Source organism: Tupaia chinensis, unplaced genomic scaffold (genome assembly GCF_000334495.1).
Source record: "Tupaia chinensis unplaced genomic scaffold, TupChi_1.0 Scaffold000369_1, whole genome shotgun sequence".
NCBI lineage: Eukaryota > Metazoa > Chordata > Mammalia > Scandentia > Tupaiidae > Tupaia > Tupaia belangeri.
In genome coordinates this window covers 799,025-820,807 of record NW_006159866.1, presented here as the reverse complement: position 1 = coordinate 820,807, position 21,783 = coordinate 799,025, and the positions used below count along the sequence as shown (strand labels likewise).

Here is a 21,783-nt window from a genome sequence, read left to right as displayed (position 1 = left end):
TTTCCCCCAAGGCCCTGCCCTCTCAGTCCCTACTATCCAGCCTCTCCTGTATAGTCTCTGGTATCTACACTTGCCCTCCCTGCTATTATATTTTTGAATCTTTCAATTTCTGCCGCAGAATGCAGACATTTGGTATATATTGAATGGGGACATTCCGTATTTGTTTTTCATAGTCTGAGTTGCTTCACTTAGCACTAAATCTTCTATGTCCATCCACTTTGTTTCAAATAACAAGATCCCATTGTTTTTTATGGGTGAGTAATATGTCATACTGTATATGTGCCACATTTTTCCAATCTACTCATCTGTTCTTGGGCATTTAGATTGAGTCTGTGTCTTAGCAGTTGTGAATAATGCTATAGTAAACATGGATATGCAGGTGTTTTTCTGACTAAGTGGAAAATATCCTTTGGGTAAATACATAGGAGTAGTGATACTGGGTCATTTGATAGTTCTATTTCAAGGTTTTCTGTTTGTTTGTTTTTGAGAGGTTTTCGCTATAGGACCCGTGCGCTCGCCAGACAGACAGAGAGAGACAGAGAGACAGAAAGTGAGAAATCACCCCCCAGGGGGGATGACCACGCCGCAATCCCTTCTCCTCCATTCTCCTCTCAGGATCTTGGGCACGCACGCACACGCGCCCGTCGTGAGTTTTAAGCCACTGGGTCCAGGACTCGAACCGTGGTCGAGGACATGGGAATCCAGCAACATAGCCATTACGCTAACTGCTGGTCCCTATTTATTTCAAGGTTTTTGAGGAAACCCCATATTGTTTTCCACAGTGGCTATATTAATTTACATACCCACCGAGTAGGAGGATTCCTTTTTTTAATGACAGACTCACCAGCACTTGTCATACTATTTTTTTTTAAATCATAGCCATTCTAACTAAGGTTATTTTTTTTTTGGGGGGGGGGCCCGACGTGAGTTTTAAGTCACTGGGTCCGGGACTCGAACCACGGTCGACTACCTGGGAGTCCAGCGACATAGCCATTACGCTAACTGCTGGTCCCCATTCTAACTAAGGTTAAGTGGTATCTCATTGTGATTTTGATATGCATTTCCCTTATGATAAGAGATGTTGAGCATTTTTTCATATGCTTTAGCCATTCCTATGTCTTCCTTGAGGAACTGTCTATTCAGCATATTTGCCCTCTTTTTGTGTTTTAAAGTTTTGCTATAGGACATGTGTGTTCACAGAAGAGATACACAGAACGAGAAAGTAAGAAAGCATCCCCAGAAGGTGGGACCAGCAGGTGGCATGGTTCGAGTCCTGGACCTGGTGGCTTCCTTTCTCCCTTTCCCTCTCTCTCTCTCTCTCTCTGGTGAAATTAAAATAAATGAATGAATAAATAAAATGAAATAAATAATAATTCACGGCCAGCAGGTGGCATGGCGGTTAAAGGCGCTGGATTCCCACATGGCCGACTGTGGTTCAAGTCCTGGACCTGGAGACTTGCTTTCTCTCTCTCTCTCTCTCCCTGTCTCTGTGTGTCCCTCTGTGGTCAAATTTAAATGAACAAATGAATAAAAAATAAATAAAATTAAATAAAAAAATTCTAAAAAATAAAAAACGAAAGCATCCCCAGAAAGGATTGCCACACTTCAGTCCTTTGTCTTCCATTCTCTTCTCATAATTTGCCCATATTTAAAATTGATTCTTCTTCCTTTTTTTTTACAGGTGAGCTATTTGAATTTCCTATACATTCTGTTTATCAGTGTCTTATCTGAAGCATAGTTTGAAGATATTTTCTCCTAGTCTGAAGATTGACTCTTCGTTCTAATTATCTTTTCTATTATTGTTCAGAAACTTTTTAGATGGAAGTGAGATTGTTCCTATTTGCAGACAAAATGATTCTATAAATAGAAAATCCAAAAGCGCACACACACACACACACACACACACACACACACACACCTCATAGAAATGATAAATGAATTCAGTAAAGTGGCAGGAGCCAAAGTCATTGTACAAAAATCTATAGCATTTTTACATACCAACAATGAACAGATTGAGACAGAACTGAAAAAAAAAAATCCCATTTACAATAGCCACACACACAAAAAATAATAATCCCTAGGAATAAACCTAACCAAAGAGATGAGAGACCTGTACAAGGAAAACAATGAAAAACAGGAAAAAATTGAGCATGATATACAAAAGTGGAAAGACATCCCGTGTTTCTGGGTTGAAGAATTAATGTAATCAAAATATCAATTTTATCTAACTTAATTTGCAAATTCAGTGCAATATCAATTAAATTACCAGAGACATTCTTCACAGAAATAGAGAAAATAATCTTAAATTTTATGTGGAATCATAAAAGACCCTGTATCACCACGGCAATGCTGTGAAAAAAAAAAAAAAGACTGTAATAATCAAAACAGCATGGTACTAGCACAAAAACAGACATGAAGACTAATGGAACAGAATAGAGAATTCAAAAATAAACTCCAAAACATATAGCCAGCTGATTTTTAACAAAGGCACAAGACAATCCAGAAGGGAAAAGGAAATTTCTTCAGCAAATTGTGCTAGAACTAGATATGTACATGCAGAAAAAATGAAACTGGACCCGTCTTTCACCATTAACAAGAATCAACTCACAATGGATCAAAAATCTAATTGTAAAACCTCAAACTATAAAATTACTGGTGGAAAACTCTCGAAGACATCTGGGTACACAAAGATTCTTCAAACCTCAAAACACAGGCAGTAATCCCAAGATAGAAAAGTGAGACTACCAAGATTTTTTTTGGCTTTGTTTTGCTATAGGTGTGTGCACTCCCCAGAAAGAGAGAGAGAGAGGGAAAGTGAGAATCACCCACACCCAGGGAGGACAGACACACCACAATTACGTCTCCTCCATTCTTCTCTTGAGATTTTTGGGCATGCATGCACTTGCACCTGGTGTGATTTTCAAGCCACCTCCAGGATTCAAACTATGCAGTCAGCCATGTGAGTTCAACTGCCTTAACCTCTGCATCACCGGGTGACTTCCCCAAATTGCAAGCAGCTGGCCTAAGAAGCAACAAGTTGGGAGAACTAGTATAAAGTTAGGTAAATTTCAAGTAGAGGGAGAGGATTCTCTTTAACTCGTTAGAAGAGGGTTAGACTGATCCAGAACAGTGCTTTGAAGAATTCCAAGAGAAAGGACTCGCACCAAAATCCTTTAATGGATCATAAAATCAATTTAGTAGGTGGTCTCTAAAAGTCATTTTTACTGCTAACTCAATCCCAAAAGATAAACAAGCAGAGATAAGATCAATGCAGTACTAATTTGCACTTTCATATTCAGCTCTCCACTACGTGGTCATTAAATTCATATCTTCTGTGTCTGATATCTCATAGACTTTCATGTTCCATTGGACTTCTCTTGTAACAGTGATGGGCATGTAGACAGCACAATTCTCAATAAGTGTTAAATGTATTTGTATAAGGGAGGTATTAAAAATTTATCAGGATGACATCAGGGTTGATGAAGCATGATTAACTTTTAGAGAACCATCCTATTAAGAAATCTGCATCTGAGACACCTTTTATGGGGAAGGAGAAGCCTTCAGAGTGTATCACTCATATAACGTGCTCTCCTATTACAAATCTCAGAGTTCCTCGTTTATGGAAGAGGCAGTGACAGAAAACTTTTTAGTTAGGAATGCTCCAAAGAGGAGTGGAATTAGAACGTCACCTATTTTTCTCCCCCTACCCCCCCCCTTTCTTTATTTGCTCTGTATCTTCTCTCAACATCCCTCCCCAATGCCAGCATCAGATAAAAGTACAAATTAAGTATCAGGAATATAACTGTATAAATCAAAGAAAATTAAGTAAAAAGTGCCAAATGATCTTTCAGTTTTTAAAATTGGACAGAGCTCTGGAAGCTGGTGATAATAAAGAAAAGCCTCTTTCAGATTCATTAGGTAATGATTCCAATGATCTAATTTTTCTCTCATTAAGAGAGAGTGTGATAACATCATTAGCAGAAAAAGGCTAAGAGAACAATAGCACCATAATTGATTTTTTCCTGATTGAGTGATTGTCTTTCTACTTACTGAAAGACCAGAAGAGTTTACAAAATTAAGTCATGTAAAATAGATAAATACAGTGACCAAGAGAAGTAGATGTTATTAGGTACTAGAGTTGAGCTTTTTTCTATAGTTGAATAACACATTTGATTATTAATGCTTGGAAGTTAAGGCAAAAAAAAAAGCTGGATTATATAATATTTATTATCTCATTAGCATATGCTTCTTTAAGACTAAGGGCACAGATGTTCTAAGTACAAAATTATAGAGGGATTTATTGCATGGATTCTGGTATGGATCATATGGCTCTTCTGTTTATCATCCTAATTAGGAAATTTTTGAGGTTGAAGGTGATTTTAATAGTTATGTTGGGGCAACAGGGCAAAATTGTTATTCTAGGCATGTGATATGGTGGACAGTGACTTAATTGTGCCTTTAAAAAAGATGTATAAATGCAGCCTACGTGGGTAATTCTTATATGGAGCTGGGTTATAGAATGAACCATGTGGAAGTCTAAAAGGCTAAATATTTTCATGTCACATATTAACTTGGTAAAAATAGTTCTGTGCAGTAAGGTACCTTTTCCCTTCACATTTAGCTTCATGCAAATATAGACTGTAAAGTTCTTGGAAGTATTTGTCATCAACATATCCAGTAGTATATCTTTCTCAAAAAAGAATAAAAAGAGCAAAAGGTGAATCTTACTGTTTGTAAATTATATATGTCAGTAAATATAATTTGTAAAAAAACAGAAACTAAGTTGTTTTTAAGTTATCAGAGGGTTTGTTGTTATTGTTAGATTTTTGCCATTCAGTATGTGTCCCCTCTGGAAAGAGACAGAAGATAAGTGAGAAATCACCCCCCACCACCACCCAAAGGGAGGACCAGGCTGCCATCCTCTCTGGATTCTGGGAATTTATACATATACACTTGGAGAGACCCCTTAAGCCACCAGGTCCAGGACTCAAACCATGGTCGACCATGTGAGAATCCAGTGCCCCAGTCACCACACCATCCACTGACCCAATTAGAGTTTTTAGTGGCAAAAAAGTCTGCCTTGTCATCACCAAGTTCTTGGATGTTTTATGTTCTGGGTATTTCTGACCATATATCAAATTATACCCAAAACATATTTATATAAGCCCCTGTAGCACTCATAGATCTTCTAATGTATGTATCTTTTTTTTTTTTTTGTCCCCTGTAGGGTATGTACACTCATTGGAGAGAGACAGAGAGGAAAAGTGAGAAATCATCCTTCAGGGATAACAGCCACACTGTAATCCCTTCTCCTTCATGTACCTCTTGGGACTTTGGACACACACACACACACACACACACACACACACACACAGCATGTTTTATCAGGCTGCCTGATCTGAGACTTGAACTCGACCATGTGGGGATCAGCATCTTAACCCCACATGCCTGCTGGCACCCAATATATGCTTTTTGAAAGAAACATATTGTCGTTCTTTTGTGAATATTTAAGAGCTAGATTTATGTCTTTACTCAAACCCCTTTTCGCAATATTGTGGGTAAGTAAAGCCTTACCTGTAAGTAAAACTTTTTTTTGAGTAAAAGAAACAAAAAGAAGCTATGAATCAGTACATACACAACTACTGCCATGAGTTATCAAATTTCTTTTTTTCTTTTTATTTTTTGGAGAGGTTTTTGCTATAGGGTGCATGTGCTCACCAGAAAGACAGAGACAGACAGAGAGACAGAAAGTGAGAAATCACCCCCAGGAGGGATGGCCACGCCACAGTCCCTTCTCCTTCATTCTCTTCTTGAGTTCTTGGGCATGCACACATGCACCTGGCGTGAGTTTAAGCCACAGGTCCGGGACTTGAACCATGGTCAACTGCATGGGAATCCAGCAACATAGCCATTGCGCCAACTTCTGGTCCCTCAAATTCTAAACTGTATGGCCTCAAAGAAGTGACTACAGTCTGAAAAATAATTTAGGGTATAGGATATTAATTTATGACTTTTTCTATAAAATAATTTTAGTTATTCCATGGAAATCCTGATTTTAGTTGAAAAGACATGTGCTTTTACAAAACTGTGTATTGTTGAGACAACAGTATATTCCCCTACTAAGGCTTTTGAATAAATTTGCTGAGCATAGTTAATGAGGATGGTCCTTTTAAATACTAGAAAATTCTGGAACCAGCAGATGGAGTAATGGTTATATCGCTGGACTCCCACTTAGTTGACTGTGGTTCGAGTCCTAGAGTTTGTGGTACATGTACGTGCGTGCCCAAAATCCCAAGAGGAGAATGGAGGAGAAGGGATTGCAATGTGGCCATCCCTTTTGGGGGTGATTTCTCACTTTCTGGATCTCAGTCTCTGTCTCTCTGGCAAGTGCACATGCCCTGTAGCAAAACTCTCTCTTAAATACATACATACATACATACTAGAAAATTCTTGCTAGATTTACCATTTAGTTTTATAAAACATCAAAGATTCTGAGAGGCAGATGAAAACTATCACTGTCAAGTATATTAGAGTACTTAATCAGTTTAGCAAGTATTAGACATTTTTGGTAAAGATTTTAAGAGTTTTGGTGATAAAACAAAATGAATAGATAAAAGTTCTCCCTGGATTGAGGCAGCTGATCAAAAAAAAAAATTTTTTTTTTTTTTAAGTTTTCTTTGGGCACCTATACTTGCTGGAAAGAGCTCAAGAAAGAAAGTAAAAAACAAACAAACAAACAAAAAAAAACAACAACACCACTCTGTCAGGGTGTGTGCCAAGCCACAATTACTTTTCCTATGTCTCTTCATCCTTTGGGGATTTGGGCATGCCCCCACATACACATATATGCCCAAGTGTTTTTCAAGTTGCTGGGTCTAGGACTGTAACTCAACCTGCCCAGTTGGCCATGTGGGATCCAGCCATTTTAACCACCATGCCACCAGCTGACCCGTGACTATTCTAAAGTTCGGAGTTTTAACTTCTAAGTGACATGATCCCTGAGTATAATGGGATTATTTGAGAAGACTATATGTCAATGAAGAAGTTTATGTCAGTGAAGATTTAAGTTTTGGTGAGGACTTTTGGAGATGTGGTAGCACGGATAAGCAGTATTCTAACATGTTCTTTGGATATTGTTAGCTTTGACCATTATATGTTCTAGTTCATTGGACTGTTTTCATAAGTTGGAATCTGTGGTAATCTGTTTTTCTTTTGTTTGTGTACACAAGATAGAATTTTTTCCTTCCCTTTTTCCCACTTCCTCCCATAATTTTAATGAGTGACTTAGTTTAAAAATTTCTGGTAGTGGGGCTGACTGGTGGCATGGTGGTTAAGGTGCTGGAAGTTGACATGGCTGACAAGCCTGGACCTGGCCGCTTACTTTCTCACTTTCCCTTTCTCTCTGTCTTTCTCTGGTCAAAATAAATAATAATAAATAAAATTAAATAAATAATTGTTTTTTAAATGTTGGCTTAGACCCAGGGAAAATAATTTTCTAAAGTAGCCATCTGTAGATGGTTTATGTTACAATTGAATACACTGGATAGAACATCAAGCTATTAATGTTTATAATGCTTCCACATTCGTTCTACTTACAGCATAAGACTCAGAGAATCTATATATTCATTTGATTTTAGAACTTATAATAAATGATCATTAATAACTCAAGGATTAATTGGTCCTGACATATGAGAAGTCATTAAAAAAATTATAGAAAACATGTATTAAATGAATGGATTTTAAAAAAAATTTTTTTTTCGGAGAGGTCTTCTGCTATAGGGCACGTGTGCTCGCCAGAAAGACAGAGAGAGACAGAGAGACAGAGAGACAGAAAGAGAGAAATCACACCCCAGGGGGGATGGCCATGCTGCAATGCCTTCTCCTCCATTCTCCTCTCAGGATCTTGGGCACACATGCACACGCACCCGGCGTGAGTTTAAGCCACCAGGTCCAGGACTCTAACCGTGGTCAACTACCTGGGAGTCCAGCGACATAACCATTACGCTAACTGCTGGTTCCCCCAATTTCAAAAATATTTTGCACCAAAATAATCTTGTACTTTAATTGCAATTTTCCATGAATTTATCAAGGTCCCTTGTTATTGATTATAAACATGGCAAAACACTCTGTTACAACTCACTGGAGGAATTTATGAATTGTCTAATTCATTTTATATAGAGAAAAAAACCTAGGATGGGAGCTGGTATAAGCCTATTTAGCTCTCCTACTTACTTCCGTAGTGCAAAGGTTGCCACCATAGTGGTCCTGTGTTTAAGCGCTTGCCTTTGTAGTAAACCCCAGATTTTTTCCTCTGAGGCTATGACTTTTGGAGTAGAATTGCCCAGCTTGTCTCAGAAATCCACTGAGTTGAGAGCAAGCCAGGTCTGTGCTACTTCGTTGGCTATCATGTTTACGTTAGGGACAGTTGGCAAGATTTAGCATCGTACTTCCACAGTGTTTGTAAAAGTTACCAAGAAGTTAGAGAGAAATTTATAACTTTACTTTTTTTTTTTTGGAGAGATTTTTGCTATAGGGCACGTGTGTTCGCCAGAATGACAGAGAGAGACAGAGAGACAGAAGGCGAGAAATCACCCCCCAGGGAGGATGGCCATGCCGCAATCCCTTCTCCTCCTTTCTCCTCTCGGGATCTTTGGCATGCACGCACACATGCCCGGCGTGAATTTAAGCCACTGGGTTCGGGGTTGCGAACTGCCGTCGACTATGTGGGAATCCAGCGACTTAGCCATTACGCTAACTTGCTGGTCCCAGAAATTTATAACTTTAAATGCCTACATTTAAGAAAAATGGTCTAAGTTTCTATCTCAATAAACTGGAAAATGAGAGCCAATAATTAAACCCTAAATAAAAAGAAGGAAAGAATCAATAAGAATAAGAATAGAAATCAATCAAGTAAAAAACACATTAATAAAAGAAAAAAATGCAATCAAAAGCTGAGTCTTTGAAAAGATTAATAAAATTAGTCAACTCTTAGCAAGATTAATCAAGAAAAAAGAAAAGACAATTAAGAATTTTATGAATGAAAGAGGATAAATCATGTATGGATATTCAAAAGTTAAAGGACTATTGTAAAGAAATTTATTTCAGTAAATTCAGCAACTTAGACAAATTCCTTGAAAAACACAAATTACATAAATTAATACAAAAAGAAAAAGAAAATATGGATAACTCTATTTCCATTAAAGAGATTTAATTTCCACAGAGAAGACTGTATGCCCAGATAGTTTCATTTGTGAATTCTATCATTTAAAGACGAATTAATACCAATCTAATAGAAAATTCTTTCAGAAATAGAGTGCATGGGAATACTGGCAAACTTGTTTTATAAGACCAACATAACCCTTTGCTAAAATGTGCCGAAGACATTGCAAGAAAAGGTTATAGACCAATTCTTTATGAAATATTCCCCCAAAAAAAGTTGCATATTGAATCCAGCAGTATAAAAGATAATAAATCTTGACCCAAATATGCAAGATTGATTCAGAATAAAGATTGAAATGATACAGTCATTATAATATTATTATGGTCATTACCATATCAGAGATCAGAATGAAGATCAGAATGAAGAGGAAGCTCTTTCACCATTTGTATTCACCATTGTTTTGGAGAACAGTGCAGTGCAGTAGTGGAGTCAGTTCAGTAAGGGGGAAAAGGTGAAACAGATCAGAAGAAATAAAATTGTAATGTTCATGAACAACATGATCATGCACATAGAAAATTTTAGGAATATTTTAAGAGGAAATAACACTGGGGACCAGCAATTGGTGAAATGGCTATGTCACTGAACTCCCATGTAGTTGATTGTGGTTCAAGTCCTGGACCTGGCGGCTTAAACTCACACCCAGTACGTGTGCATGTGTGCCCAAGATCCCAAGAGGAGGATGGAGGAGAAGGGATTGTGGCATGGTCATCCCCCCTGGGGGGTGATTTCTCACTTTCTGTCTCTGTCTTTCTTGCAAGCGTTCGTGCCCTATAGCAAAAATCTCCCACCACCCCCACCAAAAAAGCGGCAAATAACACTAATATGTGAATTTAATAAATCATAGGATATAACGATCAATATATTAAAGTAAGCTATATTTCTATGTACTAACCACAAACTGTTGGAAACAAAAAGTTGAAAATATTACATTTCTTTTTTTTTTTTTTTAGAAAGATTTTTGCTATAGGGCCTATGCGTTCACTGGAGAGGCAGAGAGAGACAGAGAAACAGAAAGCGAGAAATCACTCCCCAGCAGGGATGGCAACACCATAATCCCTTCTCCTCCATTCTCCTTTTGGGATTTTGGACACGTGTGCGCATGTATGCACACATGTGCCCGGCATGAGTTATAGGCCACTGGGTCTGGGACTCAAACTGCAGTCAACCATGTGGGAGTCCAACAATGTAACCATTACACCATTGGCTGTTCCCAAAATTCCACATTTCTGATGGTATAAAAAATATAAAAGTTTTAGGAGGAAATTCAATAAAAGATGTGCTAGTACAAAGTATAACTAAGAGATGGAGCCAGTAAGTGACATGGTGGTTAAAGCACTGGATTCAACATGAGTGGCTGTGCTGTTTAAGTCCCAGACCCAGTAGCATGAGAAACACGCTGTACATGTGTGCATGTGCTCAAAATCCTAAGAGGCAAATGGAGGAGAAGGGATTGTGGCATGGCCATCCGGTAACTCCCCCTCTCTGTGTCCCTTTCTCTCCATCCTTCTATCTCACACCTGCAAGGGCATGCACCTTCTAGCAAATTTAAAATAATAAATAAATGTGTACTTACGTATGTGGCAGAACCTGATTTTTTTTTTTCTCAGTTCTAAATAAAGAGTTAGTGAACTATGGCCCATGAAGCCTGTTTCAGTATTGCCCTTGATCTAAGAATATATTTTATATTTAAAGAAGTTTATTTAAAAAAAAAAAAAAGCAACTGGTAATGATAAATGTCTTCCAAAGCCTAAAATATTTACTACCTGGACTTTAATAGAAAAAGCTCTTTAACTTGATTTTTACTCTTTAGTCAGTACATGCTGCCTACTATAACTGATACTGTAACTGTAGCCGCCTAAAAACTAGCACAGGTGTCTTTTTTTAAGATTATCATCCTGTGGAGGAGAAGGGATTGCGGCATGGCATCCTCCCAGGGGGTGATTTCTCGCTTTCTGTCTCTCTGTCTGTCTTTCTGGTGAGCACACGCACCCTACAGCTAAAAAAAAACTCTCCAAAAAAAGGGGGGAAAAAAAAAAGATTATCATCCCAGGTGTTTGAATTAGTAATTAGTGTATATTCAGTTAAGCTTACAACCTCATTTCCTTTCCTCTGAAGACAGAGAGGTGAACATTCTGTTGAATGATGATAATTACTTCACAAGGAATCTTTTATTTCCTGTAACTAAGTCTCTTCAGCTGTATTCCAGTGGCCTAGTCAGAATTTTGTTAAAGATGTGGATAGCTACAGCACCTGTTATTAGAGGGTGTCTATATGGAAAGAGGATCTCAGCCATTCTGCAGAAAGGGCAGGGCAGTACTAAATGTTTCTGATTTGCCCCAGCAGTGTAGATAGTAGGAGCCACTTTTACTCTTTACCTTTCTGAAAAATGGAAGGTTAGTTTAAAAGGTCTTCAAAAACTTCTAGTGGTTCTAGGGAGTAAATGGTTTTAGTCATCAGATTATGGACTTGTACCACACTTTCAGCAGTTTTGAGATGTTCCCCTTGTAGTACATCCAAACTCCCATATCAGCCTTAGAACCTTCTTACTCTTCCCTCTCCCTTTGCCCCTACCTCCCATGGTCTCAAAACCTGACCTGAAACCATAATGGATCTTTTTAAATTAATGTAGGTGTTCTGAGCACCTCTTTATTTCCCAATTCTAAAGATAAACCTGGGATAATGGGACATCTAGAACTGCTTTAGGAAGCAGAGTCTCTTACATGGATTCCACTGTGCAAATAGCACACTCATTCCAGTTGAAGACAAGTGAAATTGTGTTGGACAACCAGGGACAGAAACAAGCAGAAGTCTGATATGAGTGAACACTTAAGATTTGTGCACGTTCACAATGTTTTTTTCTCTTCTTCTATTCTCTAGGCCTACTCTGTGTACGATGAAGACATTGGGTATTGTCAAGGACAGTCTTTTCTTGCTGCTGTATTGCTTCTTCATGTAAGTACTTTTGCATGTGATAAATAGCACAGTGCTGCCAAGTTTATTTTATCCTCTACTTGGTTTTGTTTTTTCTTATTTCCCATTTACTGATAGAGATTACATGTGCATATCTTTTTGAAAATGTACCTATAATGATAAGAGATCTGATATCAAGAACAGGATAGTTTCTCCATTAATTTTGCTGGCTAGAAGGAAATCACTTGTTTAGAATTATTTTTAACTAGAACCCTCTAGAATTAAAGATGTCAATATTACTGCCCAAATGTCAGGACCTGAACTATTATAAACCACTATACTGTAAAAAAAGTCTTTTTCTCTGTCATGTGTGTGTTTGTATGTGTACACGTATTCTTTTTCTTGTCTGCCACTTTCACTTAACAGAACATTTACTGTGCATTATTAGTTGCTGGGTATTGGGCCAGGAAGTGGGATTACAAAAATGAATCATAATTTGTGTTCTCTAAGACATTACAGTTCTGGATAGGACATATGTTTATTCTTGTTTATGTGCCCTTACTGATTTTTCAGATGACAAAAATAATACATGCTCACTAAAGAACTTACAGTGTACTAGGTAAAAGCAATACACAGAATAAGAGAACAGGAGAATTACCCAACCTCATTCAGCTAAAACTTTTAGGAAAGATTTTCTGGGAGAGGTAGAAGTTTTCCCAAGACATAAATAATTGAGATTGGAGAAGGTGAGAAGGGAAAGGGAGAGAGCAGAGAATTCTAAACAGAAGGAACAACATGAGCAAAAGTGTGGAAACAAAAGGACATAGTCCACAAAGGGTAGCATGTGAAAGACACTTTAATAAAGGAATTGCATGCAGGAGGGTTATGAGGTAAAAATGGTAAGTTGGGTAAGGACCAAATTATCAAGACTGTGTAGTCATGTTAAAAATGCAGGCTTTAGGGACCAGCAGTTAGCGTAATGGCTATGTCGCTAGACTCCCATGTAGTCGACCACAGTTCGAATCCTGGACCCAATGGCTTAAACTCACGCCGGGCGCGTGTGCGTGTGTGCTCAAGATCCCAAGAGGAAAATGGAGGAGAAGGGATTGTGGTGTGGCCATCCCCCCTAGGGAGTGATTTCTCAGTTTCTGTCTCTCTGGCTTCTCTCTGTCTTTCTGGTGAGTGCACACGCCCTATAGCAAAATCCTCTCCAAAAAAAAAAAAAAAAAAATTGCAGGCTTTATTCTAAAGCTAAGGAGGAGACATTGAACAGTTTGAAGCAAGGGAATAACATAATCAAGTGTTCATTTCAGATGAATTCTTTATTTTTTTATTTATTTTTTATTTTATTTTTTTGCCAGCAATTATGTACGCTTGCTACAGAGGGAATGGAGGAGGAAGGCAAAGACAGAAAGAAAGATAAGTGAGAAAACACCTACCATGAGAAATGATCAGGCCACAATCCCTTCTCCTCCATTTCTCCCTCCTTTTGTATTTTGGGCATACATATCCAGTGTTTTTCTTAGGCCGCCTGGTCTGAGACTTGAACCACACCATCAGCCATGTAGGAGCCAACTGCTTTAACCTTCATGCCATAGGCTGGCCCCAGATAAATTCTTCTTCTTCATGTTTAGAGGTTGGAATGGAAGAAACAAGCAGTAGAGAGACCATTTAGAAAATACCAATTTTTAATTTTATTTTTATCTTTTTAGTAATATTTTTGCTATATGGTGTATATACTCGCTGGAGAAAGAGAGAGAGAGAGACAGAGAGACAGAGAAACAGAAAGTGAGCAATTATCCCCCTAGTGGGGATGGCCACAGTATAGGCCCTTCTTCAGTCTCCTCTTGGGATTTTGGGCATGCACACACATGTGCCTGGCTTGAGTTCTAAGCCACTGGGTCTGGGACTCTAACCTCAGTTGACTACATGGGAGTCCAGCTATGTAACTAAGGTTCAAAAATGTCCATTTAAATGGGAGATACTGAGACCCAGAGAAAAAGTAGCAGGAATCAGGATCATTAAGGAAGCAAAATTTGGTCAAAGGTGACACGTCTAGTTTTGTCCCTTTGGTGGCTGGGTGGATGTGATATTTTGCACTGAGATAGAAAATATGGTCATTGTTTTGTTGTTGTTGTTTGTTTGTTTTAATTTGCTAGTGGGTATGTACACTGGCCAGAGAGAGTGAGACACAGAAATATAGGGAGAAAGTATCCCCTAATGGAGCATGATCATGCTGCAATCTTTTCTCCTCCTTCTCTCTATCCTGCCAAGATTTGGGACATGACTATATTATGTGCTTGGTGTAGTTTTCAAGCTGCCAGGATGGGACTCAAATTGTGCAGTTGACCATTTGGGGTCCAGATCCTTTAATCACTAGGCCACATGGTGGGCTCGTCCACTGACTGTAAATGGAGAAAATAATTTAGGAGTTGATGAGTTTTATTTTGAATTCTTTGAGTTTGGTATATTTATGGGACAACAACTGAAGGTGTTCAGCAATCAGTAAAATACTAGAGAATGATTCTGTGTAAAGAAATCAAAGTTAAAATCATGAGAGTAGATCAGGTCATCTAAGAATGAATTAAGGAGAAGAAAATAAAACTCAAGAGCTTAAAACGTTTAAAGGACTGAGTAGAATCTTTGTAGAACTAAAGTAGAATCTTTGAAGAAGTTTATATCTTCAGTAGGGAAGAGACACTGTATAGTCCACTACTAAACACACCTAGTATCTAGAATAATCAAATCCCAGAAGAGCTTGCAGAGTAGTGACGTGGATATCCACTATGGTTCAGAGCCATCTTTCTTCTAAAGGTAGCCTTTATAATAACTCTGATGAGAAGTTGATATTCAGGTCATGAGTGGTGAACCCTAGTTTTCAACAAAGTAAACTTTGAAGGTACCACACAATTTGGCTCTTCTTCTTCTCCTTTTTTTTTTCTTTTTCTTTTTTTTTTTTAACCTGTAGCCTTGTTGTTTAACACATTGTAATGTATTGCTGAGATGGCTACTGAACTTGCGCTGTGAAATATTGCTTTCCTTGACTAAAAATGAAGAATTTCTGCTGAGATCCTTTTTTCAGATTCATTTCTAGTGGCCTCTATGCACTGAGTGTCTAGACAGGTCCAAGCGAACAGAATCCAAACATCTGAATACAATTAGGGTCAGAATATTCCTCAGTTCTCACTGAATTTGATAGACAAAGAGCAAAAAATGGGACGGAAGGGAGATTGCAGATCACCTCCTCCTACTTGCCTCTGAATGCCCACATTGAACATCAAGAATTAGGAAGAAACGCACCATCCATCAGATGACCAGAAATCACCACAGGGTCACAAAAACATGTGAAAGTAAGAAAATACCTCTTTTCCAAGGGAAAAGAATAACTCCTCTTCCTACTCAGACGGTACAGTGAAACTCACAGAAATGTCAGATAAAGAATTTAGAATATTCATGGTGACAAAGCTGACAGATATGAAAGAGAAGAGGGACAATGAACTGCAGAAGAGTTAGGAGAAAGGAGCTGATGAATTCCAGGAGGTGAGGAAATTCTTGCATGATCTGAAAGAGGAAATACACACTGTAAAAAAGAATCAAATGGACCTTTTAGAGATGAAGGCTATAATACAGGAAGTCAAAACCTCCCTCAAAAATATTAAAAGCAGACTAGATCATACAGAAAATCAAATCTCAGATATAAAAGAATTGCTGGCCTAGAAAAATTCACCACGAAGACTGAGAAAATTGTCCCCCAAAATGAGAATAATATATGAGAAATACTAGATACTGTCAAATGTCCAAACATCCAGGTAATTGGTATCCCAGAAGGCGAAGAGACTCATAAGGGCATTGATAATATATTACATGAAATCCTGGAAGAAAATGTTCCAAACCTAGAGAAGCATTCACAGATCCAGTCCCAGGAAATACAAAGGACCCCCAAATAGAATCAACCCCAGAAGATCTTCTCCAGGCCACATTGTAGCCTGATTGACCAATACCACAGACAAAGACAAGATACTAAGATTGGCAAGAGAGAAACATAAAGTTATATACAAAGGATGTCCCATCAGGCTAACAGCGGAACTCTCATTGGAAACAATGTGAGTGAGGAAAGAATGGGAATATATATTCAAAATGTTAAGGGAAAAGCAATTGTATTCAGTAAGTCTTTCACTTATGTCACAAGATAGACAGAAAATCAGTCTAGCTTCTCATACTTTCTACATTAATAGAATTATTCAGTCACTGTCATGGCTTTTAAAATGTAGAAATGCTTTCAGAACCCTTAAGGAAAGGTTAACTGATATTCAATATAGTGCTGATTAAAAACATAATTATAGTCTTATTTTCAATTGGCTGTATGTGTGGTAATCCTATTATATCAGTATATTCCCTTAGCTAACCAACCTTTCCATCAACCAATTTGAGTAACGTAAGTTAACTGTAGAACTTTTTTCTGTGTTTTTGCCTCCATGGTTTAAACAGGTAGAAGAATGAAGTATGGCTTAAACAATTCATCAAATACACTACCTGAGAGATTCCAGGGAGATACGTTGTTAGGATCTTACTGATAATTTTTTATCAGTTACATAAGCTATTGCTTCTTTTTGCTGCCAGACATCCTTTGGCAGCTCCTTATTCATCACCGTCAGCGCCTGCTTCTTTTGTGGATGCTGTCCTTTCTTCACCCTTGGTCATTTATATTTCACATTCATGGCCTGGGAGAGAAGGAAGACCAAAAATGAAAGTACATTCAAAAACAAGGTTTTAATTTTAAGTTTTTCTGTGTCTAGTTAGTTTTAAGAAATAATTAGCCTTGTCTTGTGCTTGGACATCTCCAGATGCTTGATTGTTGCTTTATAACATGTAGTTGTAAGCAGTGGAAGAGTTAAATATTTATCACAGTAGATGCTTTTATATTCATCCATGAAATCACGAGAAATGTATTACTTACCTTTGGAGAATGATGTTATAGATTGCTTTTAACCATTATAAAATTCAAATGCCTTTGAAATGAAATATTAGTCTTTGCTTAATTGGTGGCAAATAAATAATAGCCTGTTATATATTTCATTCACTTTAAAAATCATATATTTTAGAGAATTTTTAACCCCATCTATTTTTCCACCATATTTACTTATGAAGTAGTTTAAAATGTTTTTCATTGAACATATACTTTCTAGAAACTCATATACATTTTTAAAGATAGGTTACTACATATATCCTAATAATGATATAGAGAGAGACTTTCCAAATACAGAAAGGATTCTGTTTGAATTATCCAGAATATTTAAAACTGTTGGGCTTAAAAACAAAACAAAACAAACTATAACTTGGTATAACTCCTTTGGAAACCAATTTGGCCTTATCTGTAAAGGTATATTTCCAGCAATTCTACTCCTAGATAGATATATACCTTTATCAAACTCATGTACATGTACACCAAAATATGTGTACCAGAATTGTGCTAAAGTCAGTGTTTATAATAGTCAAAAGACTGAAACAACTCAAATGTTCAGTATTAGAATGTCTAACATTAGAATTCCGATTAGACATTAAAATGGATAACTTTGGTGTGTTTGTATAGCAGAGTGCTATGTAGCAAGGAAAAGACTATTTTGTACTATACAAGTTAATTTGAATGAATCATATAAATATAAGCTTTAGTTAAAAAGCAAAGAACAAGATTACATTTGATGTGATTTTATTTTGTAAATAGTTCAAGCAAAACGAAACTCTATTATTGGGGTGGGTGATACATGGATGGAAAAACTGACCACTACCCATGAAGTAATTCCTGTTGAAGTCAGGATAGTGACTTGTATGGGGAGAAATTAGGGGTCATGATTGAGAAGGGGCATACAGGGATTTTCAAGGGTACTGACACTATTTTCTTTCTTAACCTAGGTGGTGGATACATGAGTCCTTTATAAGTATTTGTTTTTAATTTATAATCAGTTAGTCATTAGAGTATACATTGAATTTTTATGCATTTTTCTGTTACATTTCAGAATAAAATAAGATTTTAAAATGATAAATCTTGATATAGTCTCCAAAAAATATAGGTTTAACATGAGATTTTAACCAGTAGACATAAAAAATGAGAAGCAGAGCTACTTACTAGTTTTCCTAAAAAATAAACATTATATAGAATCCAAGGTGACAAGACAGAGGATTCCAAATATCTTTATATTTATGTATATATAAGTGCCAGTGTGTACATAAAAGTCCATATTTGTGGACTAGGTGGTGGCACAGTGATAACACACCTAATCTCACATTAGAAAGGCTCTGGGTTTGAGTCCCAGAACTTCCCTGACTGGGTACATGTGCTCAGGATCTAGGCTGACCAAGACCAGGGATGGGTTTGTTTGTTTGTTTGTTTGTTTGTTTCAAGGTTTTTGCCTTAGGGTGTTTGTGCTTACTAGAGAGAGAAAGAGACAGAGACAGTGAGAGGGGAAGTGAGATATCACCCTCCAAGGGGGAAAGGCCATACTGTATTCCCTTCTCCTCTCAGAGTCATGGGCATGCACACACATGCGCCAGCATGAGTTTCAAGTCACTGGGTCCAAAACTTAAATCACAGCCATGTGGGAGTCCAGCAACATAACTGCTATGCTATCTGCTCCCCTCAGAGATGATTTTGACATGGCTGGGTGCATGACTGAATGCTTTTAACATGATTTGATATGGTTCTAGAGTTCTTACTTTGTTATCAGGAATTGCTGTTCATCTTTCTGTCTTTTTCATTTTTTGCCTTAATTATATAAGTAGGCCAGACAATGGGAAACATGGCTGCTGGCTGGTTCAGTTTCATATCCATTCAGGTTTGCAACTCTGTTTGAAAGAAAACATCTTTTGTTGTAGCTCCTACATTAAAAACAAACAAATGGCTTTCCTACAGGAAAAGGGTTCTGCTGTCAGCTGATAGGGAGATAGGGTTCTAGACAGATACATCACATCATGTTGGGTAGTATCTTCACTAAAGAGTTTTTGTGTATTTTAAAATTATACCCTGTACTTCCAAATCACCTTTCCTTATAACCCAAGAGTAGAAAGCATTCATTTTCCTATTTTGAATTACTTTTTACATCAAGTGCTTTTGAGCCATTTCTCAACATCATCTTCCTGGGTCCTGTAATATACTCAAGACATTTTGCCTTTAAAAAAAATCCTCTTTTAATCCTACCATTTAGCTATTTTCCTGTGTTTCTCTGCCCTTTCAATGCCGAACTCCTTCAAGGGATAATAAAAAGCACAAGTATGTATTTAATTGTACTTTAGATCCTTTTAAGACTATGACTTTAAAAGTTTCCCAAACTGAGATTCAATTTCTTCATTTATAAAATGGGAGTAATATTATTCTCCTAGGGTTATTAATGAGTTCTGAGTACCTTATGTTGCTGAGTGTAAAGAGTCTTATTTATTTTGTACCTGGCACAAAAAGAGGACAGTCATGAGACTAAATCCAAACTTTACTTAGTAGATCTATACTTACTGACAAATCATTTAACGTCTCTCAACGTTACTAGTCTCATTTTTAAATTGTAAAAATAAACCCTACTTTGTAGGACATTTGTGAGGATCACATGAATAGTGAATGAGTAAATTTGGTCATTGTAGCTGCTGCTGTTGTTTCTAGAATTAATAATTATTTGTTCAGCCAATTCTTTTTGGCTATTGGCCTCTCAGTCATTTAAATTGATTACACACACTAAACTAATATTTTGTACAATGACTGTTTTATGGCTCATATACAAATATTCAATTTAGATATATTGTAGTATCTATTTAATTTAAAGGGAAAAGAAACAAATGGCTAGAAGTTTTCATTTTCAGTGTGTAAGTGGAAAATAAAGACTTAAGGTGCTTATGATTTTCTTATTGGATTTTTTTTTTTTTTTTTTATGGTTTTGCCATAGGGCTAGCACACTTTCCAGAGAGACAATGAGAGGGAAAACGATAAATCCCCCTCCCCCCCCAGGGGGATGACCGTGCCACAATCCCTTCTTTCCCACTCACTTCCTAGGATTTGGGGCATGCACGTACACGCTCCTGGTGTGATTTTTTTTTTAGTCGTCAGGTCTGTGACTCTAACCATGGTCATGTAGGAGTCTAGTGCCTTAACAACCTCATCACCTACTGACCCTGGCAGTTATTATTTTCAGATTATTCACTAGCATCTGTCTTTGTTGAAGAAAACCCAGAAAATCAGTGGAATGTTCACTCCATTCATGGAAGAAGGTATATTGTTCCAAAAGCATGTGGACCACATTCATGTGGAATGGATAATTTAGTTTTATCTTCTGTCTGGGGATCATTTTCCCCTTTTTTCTTTGTAGTGTAAATGTTAATCAGGGACCAGCCAGTGGCATGCTGGTCAAGGCAGCTGGGTCCCACATGGCCAACTGTTTGGTTTTAGTCACAGACCCTGAAAATCATGCCAAGCTCCTGTGTGTGCATGCCCCAAATTCCAAAATGGGAGAAATAAAGGAAAAAGGATTGCTGAGTGACCAAGGGGTAGTGCTTTCTCATTTTCCCTCTCTCTCTCTCTCTCTGTCATCCTCTGAGTACATGCACCTTCTGACAAATTAAAAAATAAATATAAGAAAGTCAGTCAGTATTTGGTGTTTGGTCATATTTTATACCTTTCAGGTACTCGTTTTTATTTTTAGAATCTTTGACATTTTAAAAACTAAATTTGTATGTTTATTTTGATTGCTTTTTCTAATGATGAATATATTAATTGAAGGAAGAGGAATACTAAGAGAAGCTTAGGAAGACATACTGAATAGATCCCATTTAGTCTTTAAACTAGAAAGAGAAGGTTGCATTTCTGCTTTCCAAAGGATTATATCTATTTCCTATTATTTTTCACTCATTTTGTAAGCATCCTTTTTAATTTTTTTTTGGTCTTCATAGGGACTCATTTTAGTCATTTTTATGATGATACAGTATCTGAGATCTCAATGGCTCCTTCTGCTAGACCTTAATCACCACAGCTGGGCTGATATTTATCAGTTTAGTCTTCTATTATCATGTGGCAAAAAAAAGAACTGAAAATTAAAAACTCAGTTGTATTACTGATGCTAGAAATGAAGGATGCTAACTCTAAGACTCCCTCCCCCTCAAATATAGATGCATTTTAGCAAAACAGAGATTGTAGTCTGGAATTGTCAGTTAATATTTACAAATTTTGGGACCAGCAGATGGTGTAATGGCTATGTCACTGAACTCCCATGTAGTCAACCGTGGTTCGAGTCTCAGACCCGGTAGCTTAAACTCACGCCGGGTGCATGTGCGTGCGTGCCCAATATCCTGAGAGGAGAATGGAGAAGGGATTGTGGTGTGGCCATCCCCCCTGGGGGGGTGAGTTCTTGCTTTTCAACACTCTCTCTCTCTTTTTCTCGCTCTCTCTGTCTTTATGGTGAGCACATGTGCCCTATAGCAAAAACCTCTCCAAAAAAATTTACAGATTTTTATTTTTTAGGGTTCAAGTTCAAACTTGTGAATGGTTTTGTTTTTGAAGAATACTTATTGAGTATATTTTTCCATATTTGAAGCAGAGAATAATGGGGAAAGAAATACAATTTTTTTTTAATTTGCCAGAATTTAGAGAGCAAGACAAAGGGAGAGGAAGAAAGCACGGA

General features: G+C 37.4%; 1 protein-coding gene across 3 annotated transcripts in view; it reads left to right on the top strand.

Annotated features, from left to right (window-relative positions):
• The window catches only part of RABGAP1L (RAB GTPase activating protein 1 like), a 762,391-nt gene that overhangs the window by 425,344 nt on the left and 315,264 nt on the right, over positions 1–21,783 (top strand). For all 3 annotated transcript variants that reach the window (XM_006153335.3, XM_027773764.1, XM_027773765.1), the window contains one exon: positions 12,098–12,172. In XM_006153335.3, the coding sequence (XP_006153397.1) occupies positions 12,098–12,172 (75 nt within the window). The remainder of the gene's footprint in view (positions 1–12,097; positions 12,173–21,783) is intronic.